Consider the following 12562-nt stretch of genomic DNA (forward strand, 5'->3'; position numbering starts at 1 on the left):
GTTCTTTGACTCACTCTCTACAAATTCATTGTACTGGGCTCACTGGGCCAAGATCATATAACTTGGGCTTGGGCTGCAACACGAGTCCTTAAACCACCAAAGAACAAAAAAATTATGTGTTATTAGAGAAGCTAAAGCTAAATTTTTTGTAACTATAGAAAACTGGTATAAATACCAATTGACTGTAGCAAGTTGTTAAAAATAAAATAAAATATTTTATTAAGATTATATCTCTTCATTCAATTATAAAACTCAAATTCTCTCTATTCCTTATTATTTTTTGTGTATATTATTTTAAATGAAATTATAAAATAAAATAAAAAAAGAATATTTGATATTTGGTGTATTGTAAACTTTTTTCATTTAGTCCACTCCAATGGTCCACTTTGATGATGCTTTGGGAGGAGAGATTAGTGTGGAAAAAATTGCTGCTTTATTGACAATTATGTCTCATTTTTAGCTTAGCGTTCGTAGGTTCTTAATCAGGAACAGACTCAGGTAGGAGCTTGGGCCCCCCTAGTTCCAATCTTTTTTTTTAGTCATTCTATGTTTCACTTTTGTAGTTGGGCCCCCTTCTCCCCAATTAGTTTAGTTAGATTAGCCCAAATAGCAACTATTTAACCTAAAAACTTATAAAAACAATAAAAATATTCACAATGGTGATTGTATTTTAGCAAAAAAAAGAAACTATTTTACCACCAAAGAACAAAAAAATCATATGTTATTGGAGAAGTTAAATCTAATTTTTTTGCAACTACAATAAACTAGTATAAATACCAGTTGACTGTAGCAAGTTGTTAAAAATAAAATAAAATATTTTATTAAGATTATATTTCTTCCTTCAATTAAAAAACTCAAATTCTCTCTCTTCCTTATTATTTTAATGAGCTGTTTATATTATTTTAAATGAAGTGATAAAAAAATAGAACATTTGATATTTGATGTATTATAAAGTGAGGTGATAAAATAGATAAAATAACTTTTTGAGGTATTAAAAGCTAAAATTTTTAGCATTACTACTGTGAATGCTCTAACTTCAAAGGGAAAAAAAAAAATCATAGCCAGCCTAGTATTAAAAGAAACATTATTTTATTTTTATTTTTATCTTTTTAGGTAGACAATTGCATCTTAATATATTTAAAAACAACAATTTTGTGTATTTATAATTTTTTTAATATTATATGGATGTCTATATAGAGTTTTTTTTATATTTTATTTTATTTTATATATATATACTCTGGTCCCCACTAGTTTAAAATCCTGGGTCCATTCCTATTCTTAATAAAATTATAATTTTCTTGTGTTATTAAAGTCTTTTATATATGTACATGTGTGTGTGTGTATAAGTAATAGATTTACGTATATCTACTCTCTCTTTAGGTCATTCAAGATTTATAGAAAGGATGAATCATTTTAAGAAGTACTGGAAACAAATTTCGACCACACATTACATTATTTATAAAAATATCTAGCCATATATAATTGTAGGGTCACAATTTGGGGCCCAAGCCCAAGAGGTATGGGGTCTTGGTCCAAAGAGCCCAGAAATAATGAATTTGTAGAGAGTGGGCTATAGAACTAGGCCTTAGCAAAGTGGACAGTGATTAATATTGGGCTATACAACAGTTGAATACAAGTGAAGCACATTAATATCCATAGATTCTAAGTCCAAGGAGATGAGATGAATATATACTGGTCCCTGTTTGAAGATTACGATTGTTTGTACTGTTCCTTCGTTCTCCTTCCTTTTTCTGTCCCCCTTTCCTCATGGGGACTCCCTTTCTTATAAAGTCTTCTTGAAGCCATCGTGGCCTTACACTTGTTGATCATCTAGACCCTTACTTAAGTACTTATCCCATCGGACACCCCCTTTCAGCCTTCTGTGAGTTGTGGTGGCCAAGACAGCATTATTCACAGGTCCTTTATGCGGCCAGAAAAGTAGTTGCAACGCATTTAATGCGGCAGCAACTGCCCCTCCTTGGACACCTTACGTTTCCTTCTTTCCTACGGGTCTATGGGACTTATCCTTGCTACTAATGTCTGTGGGGTGGGTCCTTCTAGTAGACAGAGTGCATATTTGAGTCATACTCATCACGTCCGAGGAGGCGTTTCTCCTCGGACCGTCCTTTAAATGTCTCCCTATCCATGAGAGCTGGGCTGTGAGCCCTTTTGGCATCCACTTCCTCTCCTCGAACATGGCTAATCTTCCCGTATGGGGCCCAAGACCCATTTCATGATTTTGGGCCTTTGCCCCTACAATAATAATAAAAAGTAAAATGAATTATGTTTCCTTATTAAAAAAAAAAAAAAAAAAAAAAAAAAACCTTATTGCATTATGCCATATAATTTTTTTTTTTTTTTTTGAGAAAAAAAATTATAATACTTGGTATCAACTATATACTTTGTTATAAAGTAATTACATCATTTTAAGAACGGGTTTAGAACTAACATTATAAGTCTTATCTACTATTTTTATTTTTTACTAACCAAAAAACAATTATTCAAAATTTTCTTGCTTTGCGTAGGTTTATGATTAGCATAGGTGAAACTCAAGCCCTTTATGTTGTTCATCAAATGCATTTCATTTTCAAAAAACATTGTTTAGACCCATTATAGTTCACTTATCAATTTTAATGAATTAGTTAAATTATGACTCAAGGTAGTTATTAGCACACATTCCAAAATAATCAAATAATGAACAAATAAGCATAATCAAAATCACACGAGGCAATATTTGTCCATGAAGTGAAAACCGTTGAAGAAATATTACCAACGTAAAAACACTTCAATGGCCAAGCCTAAAAAGCAAATTCACTAGTAAGGGGTTGCTATGGTTTAGACTTCTACTAACATGACATTTCGGCCAAAATTGGAAATTATCACTATTTGCCAAACAATATAATTAGTAAACACTGTTTTCAAACTATATTTTTTACTAACATCTCGAGTCTAAAAGGCTCGATTTAGGACCTATAAATCGAGTTTCAAAGACTCGATTTCCATGGTTTGATCACGTCTGATGTGGCATTTTATCCACGTGGTGACCACCTGGAAATCGAGTCCCTAAAACTGTTAATAAGCTTTGTCTTCTTCATATGAATTTCTTGTCTCTCAATTGTGGATAGCTCAGCGGCCCACTTATCGCTCCCTTCACCGCCAACTAAGCCGTTAGGCTATGCAACCCAGGCGAGCACGACCCAGGCGGTGGTCAGAGTGTATTTTTTTGATTTTTGGGTTTGGGTTTCCAATTCGATTAGTTTTTATTTTGGATTTTGTTCTTGGGTTTTTTGGGGCTTTGGAAGTTTGAGAAAGGAGAGTGGGAGAAGAAGAGGATGAGAGGAAGATGGGGAAAGAATGACTTTTGTTTGTTTTGTTGAAGAATAAGGAGAAGGACAATCTGGGTCTGGGTCTGGGTCTGGGTACCAATACCACTCCGGACACTTGAAAATATTTGCACTATAAATGTTGCAGATGTAAATTTCCAAGTGGATGCCACGTGGAAAAAGTGCCAACTTAGACCCGATCAAAACATGAAAACTGACCCTCAAAGACTCAATTTATAGTCTAAAATCGAGCCTTTTAGACTCCAGATGTTAGTAAAAAATATAGATTGAAAACAATGCCTACTAATTATATTGTTTGGCAAACGGTGATAATTTCCAATTTTGGCCTGACATTTCTCATACATTTAGTTTGACACTGTACCTGATCTCCCCACTTTTGTTAGCAACTATAGACTCTTATTTTGTGTCTTTTACACAATTTGTTTCACAAATAATTGCTGCTTGGAGATTAATCTCTACACCACTCTAACAGCGTCTCGAAAATTTGGATTTGTCTCTATTGTTCTTTTAATCAAGCGCCAACACAATGTAGGTGATCTTATTGCTAGAATAATAAAACTCTTAAGGATACTCTATGAAGAGTTGTTATAATGGATTTTCTCTATATTTTTCCAATTGTCATCTTCTCTAATAATTAGGGCTTAAATAAGGTTTAAATGCAAGTAGGGTTTGGGCCTGAGGTGGCTACAAAAACAACCGTGGGAAGCCAAGTTGGTTCTTTCCAAAATAGGGGTTCACTTGACTATGTATCGAGCAAATCACTGATGATACTTTTTGTCCAAACTTCAATTTTGCTTAACAGATTACAAGTTTTTGCTTAACCGAGGTCTTCAGTCTCACCTAGTGGATAGAATGTTTCAATGCTCAACCAAATAACACCCCTTCAATAACATTGTTCGTGCCCTAAAAGGCTAAAATTTGTCATAAAATTAGCCAACACTCAAATACTCAACTCATTGCAATTGTCAAAGTTGAATATTCTTCTATGAAAATTAAGAATTGTGCAACAATGAAAACTACAACCACCATATATTGATTCTATAGATTCATAAAGACACAATTACCCCTTTTTCATAGGTTTATGAATCTTTCTTGGTACATGGACAAAACATTTTATCTTTTACTTCTTTCTTGTCCTCATTGTGAATCTGTGATCAATTGCGGTAACTATTTCAATCAATATTTTATTATTCTTGTCCCATTAAGGTGAATTTTGATTTGTGTCATTCTTCTTTCATTTTTGTCCCAAAAAAATCTAAATTATTATTTGCTAAGGTCCTAATTATGTAGTTACAATCGAAATAGTTGAACCTTACAACAGCAGCAATTTCTTTGTTCTGCAAGATCATTCCTCACAATAGCAGTTTCTACAGAAACAGCATCTAGTCTGTCACACACAGAAAGTTGTTCCCCCTCTCTAGGAACTCCAAGAATGTTCTCCAAGATAGTCACCCTTGCCTTGGTGTCCGAAGACATTGCAATCTGGCTCTGATACCAATTGTCACAGGGTCAATTTTTCTCTTAAATTTTCTGCCTATGATGGCACTAAGCCCACTGACTTAGTGTGGGTTTGGATTCAGCGTTTTCACTGAATCCCGCGTCACGTTTTCTTTTTTTTTTTTTGCTTTCTCGCGTTTAAGGGAGAGACAAATATCACTGTTCATGCACTGTTCGTCACTGTAGCAGCACTGTTCATACATTAAAAAATATTAAAAATGAGTTGCACGACACTATTCACACATTTAGAAATTATTTTGCTACGGTGTTTTCAGTTTTCAGTTTTCAGTTTCAGCAACAATAAGCTCAATCCAAACGGACCCTTAGTCTCAGCCAACACTCCACACACACACACTGTAGGAACACTCAGAACAGAATTATCAAGGGAATTCACACACACACACACACACACACACATACAGCACACACAGTATTTACAGGGTACCAACCCCAACCTTTATTACTCAATATCAAGTGCAAAGGAAGTCTGGAGAATACACACGAAATTCTCTAAGCAAAATTACACACTCCGCTGTTGGTAATCCCAACAGCCTAGGATAAATATACAGAATTAACTGTCACAGCAGTTATTGCCAAGTAACTACCCCTTGTACAGGACTTGCTACCACATATGGTCTAACTTAGGACACCTTAAACTGATGCTGTCTTGACCTGCTTTCCACGTTTCCAGCCCCTACATAGTAGGTTTGAACATCCACAAAGCCAAGAATTGCTTGGTAACTGCCGATAACTGCTACTGCAAACTTTGCACATGCCAGCCCATTACTCAGCACATCATCATGGGGCTTCTGTCCATGCTCCAGAAGCCCACAAATAATATTTCCATCACATTTTAGAAGTCTTGACTCTCTGCTCAAGCCCTTCTCATCAGCATCACAACCCACACAACATGTCCATGTGCAACACACCAAGTAATTGCCATCAGCATACTCATACAAGTCCATGCATTATGCTACCAACCAACCCAATGCCTTGCACAGCATATCATCATCGCAGCAACCCAGCACTGCCTTGCACCCAGGCCACTAAGCCTACATACAAAGCAACCACTAGCCAAGCCACCATGCCATGCACTATCACATAGGGTGAGCACCACCTGTTGCTGCCCATCATCACCAAAACCATCTCTGCCCACCATGCCCCTCTTCTGCCATGGCCTTGGGGCATCATGTAGAGAAAGGTGCCTCCACATGTTACCCCTCATCATGCTCATCAATCTGAATCCAGCAGGGAGACTAGGCTTGTCCCCCTCAAAGAGCAATTAGGAGCTTCACTAGATAGGCACGAGGAGCCATTAGTGTCTTGAGAAAACATTGAGCCATGTGACTGGCCTGATGTTGTCTAAGCACTTCAATTCCTCATGCCATCATCAGCATTTTGTAAAGCTCCTAACATTGTGTCAAGTTATGTAGTCAACGACACAAAGGTGGAATAGGAGATTGCTCTGTTTTCCCTCCACCTGGAATTCCTAGTCAACGTGTTTGCAACTTTAACGCCTCGATTTGTCCTCCTAATTGATTCTCTTGGCAACATGCACTACTATATATGTTAGAATAATGTGGCCTAACATTATGTTATACATTAAAGTTGTAAAATATTGCTATATTCAAATAAGTCTACTTGATTTAGTAGACTAAGATTATGAATAAATTTATTGTAGTCCTTGACTTATCCATATCTATTATGATGTAGCCTATTCTTATAGATAAATTGTTGGGCCATAATAGAAAGGAGATGCAAGTTAAAATTGCTCAAACAATAAGAGACAAAAAGGACCAATATCTTAATGGTTAGCGCATAATAATCTTAACATTCCTACGATAATGAAATTCATGCATGTTGAATATTGGCCTTAATAACTTGTCATTGTCAAATGCCAATAACTTGACAATAATAAGAAAAGGGAAATGTGAACAAGTGCCCTTAGGACATTGGTTAAGAATCCAATTAAAAAAAGTTTTGATATCACTTTTATAGGAAATGAAAAAAGCTATCAAAATATTAATTGTTTTTTTTTTTCCCCATAAAGACTTTCTTTAACTGGATTTTTAATCAGTGCCCTAAGAGCATTCGTTAGCATTTCCCATAAGAAAAATGTTTGCATACCAATAATTTGGCATTTTGAAAAAAAAAAAAATTCAATATATATGAGATGAGTTCAAGTTACACATTTTACAACTTTAAAAGAGTTTTATCTTTTCTGGGCTATTAATTCTTTAGATCTAATTAGTTGTTAAGCTATGCTTCGCATGGTTTTTATTTTATTTTATTTTATTTATAAATTTGTAATTATTAAAAATATAATGTAAATTTCTTAAGAAATATAATGAGTGTTATATATATATATATATATATATATATATATATTTTTTTACAGATAATAACTTTTAAACCTTATGGTGTCTATTTCAAAAATTTCATTGCTTAATAAAAATTTATATAAAAGCTTTACATATGAATCAAGTTAAATGAAAACTAAAAAGAAGATTTCAACTGTTAATCTACACGAAGGTAATATTCTACAATTATATATCCACCATCTCCTATTTAGCAAATTAAGGGAGATTTGAGAAGATTTATTTATATTTAAATGGGATATATAGTAATATTTTAGATGCTACATGTTTTTCTTGTTAATTATGAGTATTTTTTCTCTAACTTGGACTTCCCAAAATGTCTAAGAAAAATTTGACATAAGAACATACTTTTATATCCAATGTTACTTTTTTCAATCTTTTATTCTTACTTAGACGATCAATAATAAATTTGGCAGAAAAAATAATTTCCTTCATCATTGGAATCTATAGTTATATTTTATATTTCCATATTTATTTTTTTAGAAACATATTCATTGTCTCTCTCTCTTTTTTTTTTTTTTTTTTTTTTTTCATACATATACACACACAAATATTTGTACTACCAATAACGTATATGAGAATAAATGAATTTTCTTCATCATTGACTCACTGTGGGATATAATTATAAAAAAAAAAATTGAGACAGTAATTTAAAAAAAAAATTAAAGATTAAATGAAAATTAAGGAAAATAATACTTATTAATCATAAGGTTTTGGATTTCAACTTTGTATGACTTATCATTTGAAAAGTTTACTATCTTAGATCTATAATTTGAAAATAAATTAAAAAACCCCAAAAAAATTAGTACAGCAACAAAAATTACCAATAGCGATGCTAAAAAAGACAAAATCCCTATTAACCAATTTTACCCAAAATAAACAACCCAACACTTAAAAATTTTTAAATAAAATAATTTTGCCCTTACCCTGTAGCAGATGCACACATCAAAGACACACACAAAAAATTGAATGCGTCTAAGCAACCTAAACGAGAGAAGACAGAGTAAAATCTACAATATGAGAATTTTCAGTAATGAATATCATCAAAACTAACTTTCATAACAAAAAGGAAGATGAGGGTTTTTTTTATAGATGCTATGATGTTATTCATTGAAATGGGACATCATTGCGACAATTATTACATGTTCAATTGTAGATGACTTTGAAATTTTTTTTAAAAGTACTAAGTTCTCTTTTCATAAATGATTACATTGTAATCTATTACAAAATAATGATTTAGTGTCTTGGTTTTGTTGACAGTTTCTTAATACAAAATAAATCATGTTTGCACAACATCTAACCAAATGTCAACAATTTTTTTTTGTTGGCTTTGTAATAACTATAAAAAACCTAGCAGACTTCAATCACCACTCACACATTATAGATATTGTAGCTTATACGTGTTATTATGTGATATTCAAAATTAGGGCAATAGATGTGGCTGCCAAAATTTCAATTGGAGAGACTTCTTTGACATAATGATGCAGCAGCCAACCAATATATAAATATATTGTTTAACAACAATTAAGAAGAACAAAATTTTATAATAAAAAAAAATGTACACATTGTTTTGAACTGTCTGAATTTTGAATCAAAATACAACTAACTAAATTTAGTAAAATGGTTTTCATATTGATGGTGTTATGAAATAAACCAACTCCTGAAATTCGTCCATATGGCTCGTCCTAAGGAAGAGTTGACTAGCTTAGATCATGTTCGTCCAAGGATAAGCTCGTCCGTCTGTGAAGTAGGTTGGACGAGCACCTTGCATCTTGAACGTGATCCTTGAATATGTACTCAAGACGACCTCTGTTTTCCTGTCAAGCTACAAAACTACTTCCCCAGTAAGTGGTTGTGGAAAACAGAGGCCAAATAAGGTAACTTCCATGACGGTTATGGAAGTTACCACCGAGTCTTCTGAACTCCACAACGGGAGGAGAAGTAACTGCCTTAGACAGCACTATATAAGGGCTCTTCTACGGGAAGGTAAGGCATTTAGACACTTCCACACAAATTGGAATTCCAAGAAATACTGTCTTTACCATCGGAGGATTCTCGACCGGTCCTCCCTGGTCTCCTCTGATTTTTATCTTTTCAGGATATTCCAAGTAACACAGAGATTATCAACGCCCGAGACATTCAGCCTTACTGATTTCCTTGTGTTCATCACATATAAATACAGCTTTATATGTAAAATGTGAGTTGAATTCTAATTCAAACTGCCTAAATGCAATGCAAATCAATTTAAAAAGTCAAATGCAAATCAATTGTAGAGATCTAGGATTTAGGGGTTATTTAAGGTGATAAGCATAAATTTTCAATTATTTAAAGTAAAAATTAAGCTAATCAAACAATTAAAATTCACTGTAAATTTTAATTGGTGAAAACAAGCAAGAAGCACTTAAATGAGAGTGGAAGTGCACTAACAAATTCCCTTCACAAACACAGTAAATCTTTGAATTAAAAACCTCAAATTTTCACCACAAACACACAAAACTCATAAAACCCAATTAAATACTAAACCCATAAAGCCACAAGTTCACTAAAAAAAACTCAACTTGGTGAGTAGAGGTTGGCCGGAGTAGTGAGGAGAAGGAGGAGTAGTTTGATGGTTTTGTGGGAAGAAAATAAGAGAGAGAGAGAGGCAAATCGTTGTGCGTACATTGAGGCTTTGGTTGAAAGGTTGAGATATTGTAAAATAGTCAGGCTGTTTTTTTTTTTTTTTTTTAAATTAAATTAAATCTTAGGTAGCACAATATAAGAAGATCAACAAAAAGTTAAAGGTTTCAGTTTCATAGTATATATAGATAATTTAAACTTTGACATTTGTAAATAAATTAGGGTAAATTGCAAATTACATTTTTAAAGTTTGAGAGTATTTGGATTTTACATCTTAAAATTTCAATATTTGGTCTTTAACCCCTACAGTTTGGGAGTGTTTGAATTTTACACCCCCAAATTCTAAAACTTTAAAGAGATACTTCCAAACTTTAAGGGGTAAAATCTAAATTCTGAAACGTCGAAATGTAAAATATAAATACTCCCAAACTTCAGTTAGGTTTTATAGTATATATAGATGAGCAATGAGCAAAAAGCTAGCCTACCTTCCATCATTTTATCTGGGCTTTTTATTGGGTCTAGGAAACTCAGAGCCGAATATTAATTGGACCAACCAAAAAGATCCAATGCGGCCATTCTCAGGCCCAACCCAACACTCTCTCCATTTTCAACCCATTCAAAATTCCACCACTACCCCCACGCACCCCCAAACCCTAAGGGCAAATCCGTCACCCCGAAAAACCAATCCCCTCATTTCTCACATAAAATCCCCAAACCCTATCCCTCTTCTCTCTCTCACCCCTCTCTGAGGCGCGCCGAAAACCCTACCGCACAGAGAGACCGAGAGATCCCAACAATGGCGACACGTTTCAAGAAGAACAGGAAGAAGCGCGGACACGTGAGCGCCGGACACGGCCGTATCGGCAAGCACAGGAAGCATCCTGGAGGTCGCGGAAACGCCGGAGGCATGCACCACCACCGGATCTTGTTCGACAAGTACCATCCTGGGTTCTTCGGCAAAGTCGGTATGCGCTATTTCCATAAGCTTCGCAACAAGTTCTATTGCCCAATCGTTAACGTCGACAAGCTCTGGTCTCTCCTCCCCAACGAGGTCAAGGACAAGGCCTCCAACGACAGCGCTCCTGTGATCGATGTCACTCAGTTCGGGTACTTCAAGGTTTTGGGCAAGGGTGTTCTTCCCGAGAACAAGCCTGTCGTTGTTAAAGCCAAGCTCATCTCGAAGATCGCAGAGAAGAAGATCAAGGAGGCTGGTGGTGCTGTGGTACTCACTGCTTAGGTTTCGGTACTTTTTTAGGTTCTTATATGAAAATTTTGGTTTGTTCGCGAACCCTTTTCAGACGTGTTTGGTATTATTATTGTTATCTGTTTAATGAAAGTTTTGAATCATGGGATTATTGTTATATGTTTTTTTATTTTTAAAAAATGGTAGATTCAATCGGTTTATTATGCATGATATATGATATTTTATTGTTGTTATGGATTATTGGCTTGGTGATTTTATGTTATGAGATTTCATTTTGCTTTGTATTAGCTGTTTTGAGTTGCTAGAAATTGATGAATACGGTAGTTTTTTTAGGATTCTTAATGTTCCATATCTGATTTTGGTAGATTGATGATGATTATGGTTTGGTGAGTGTGAGTGTGAGTACTGAGTAGAGATATTAAGATGGTTTGTGATATTGTACTGGTGGATTTTGTTGGGCTCTTAATGTTTCACATCTGATTCAGGTTGATTGATGCGATGATGATGACGCATTGGTGAGTGGGGATTTTATTTTCCTGTGAGAGTATATGCTTTAGGGTACATGGGTCATGGTGTTTCAGATTTGTGGAGAAATATATTAATATAGAGTTTGTTTAATTGGGATTGGGCACTTAAAAAGTTCTAAGGATTGTTGTGTAATGAGTTTGGTTTTACAAGTGTTGTGCTGCAGTTTTTGTTAGAATGATGGATTTATGAAATTGCATTTATCCATAGAAAGCTCTTTTAGCCAGTCAATTGTTTCTTCCGTATAACTCGGGGGAATTGTTCCCATTTGTCTCTTTATTTCTGTGTCTTAAATTCTTATTTCAATCTTTTTTGTCTTGTTTTTACTCTGAAACTGTTGCTCATGTGCACTTTGTGTATTCTGACTCTTATTTTATTAACATGCCATTCTTAAAGACCTTCTCTACATTTTTTCAATGAGCCCTTTATTAAATGTTACCTCCTTTTTCAAGAATGTGAGTGGGAGGTGAGGTTGCGGGTTCAAAACCAATTAGGTATTTGTGTAACTTTCCAATGGGAGAAGGCATGTTATGTTGACTTGCTGACAGTTCTTTTGGATTAGGGTGTGATACTGTTATGTGATGGATTCAATATCCTGCATCAATTAGTGTAAGTTCCATGTAGTGACATGAGTTCTGATGCATTGTCATGCCATTGAAGGTTGTAATTTTTTGTATTGCATTTCTTGTGGGATAGAACTAAAAGATATGAAGTTCATTGTTGCCATAGTTACATACTCAAATTCATTTCTCAACCTCTTGTTTTGTGCTCTTTATATTTTTTTTCCTTGGATTACTTTTTGCTCTCTCTTTTCTTTTGGCCATTTTTAAGTTTTGCTTTAATAGGAATTCTCTGCTTTCTTGTGGCCTTTAGTTGTATCCATCAGCCAGAATTTGCACCTATTTGTATCTATTTAGTGATTAGTCCGCAAGTTTCATTGATCCCTCTCACTTCTCCTTTTCCACTTGCTTCCATTAGGTCAACCTACCCTGAAA

At 34.4% G+C, this 12562-nt stretch overlaps 1 protein-coding gene across 1 annotated transcript; it reads left to right on the forward strand.

Annotated features, from left to right (window-relative positions):
- The first annotated feature begins 10527 nt into the window (after window positions 1–10527).
- Window positions 10528–11275, forward strand: LOC115979143 (60S ribosomal protein L27a-3-like). Its single transcript, XM_031101107.1, has one exon. The coding sequence runs from the start codon at window positions 10635–10637 to the stop codon at window positions 11073–11075; it is 441 nt and encodes a 146-aa protein (XP_030956967.1). The 5' UTR covers window positions 10528–10634; the 3' UTR covers window positions 11076–11275.
- Window positions 11276–12562: the final 1287 nt, after the last annotated feature.

The sequence above is a fragment of the Quercus lobata genome, chromosome 3 (assembly GCF_001633185.2).
Source record: "Quercus lobata isolate SW786 chromosome 3, ValleyOak3.0 Primary Assembly, whole genome shotgun sequence".
NCBI classification, from domain to species: Eukaryota; Viridiplantae; Streptophyta; class Magnoliopsida; order Fagales; family Fagaceae; genus Quercus; species Quercus lobata.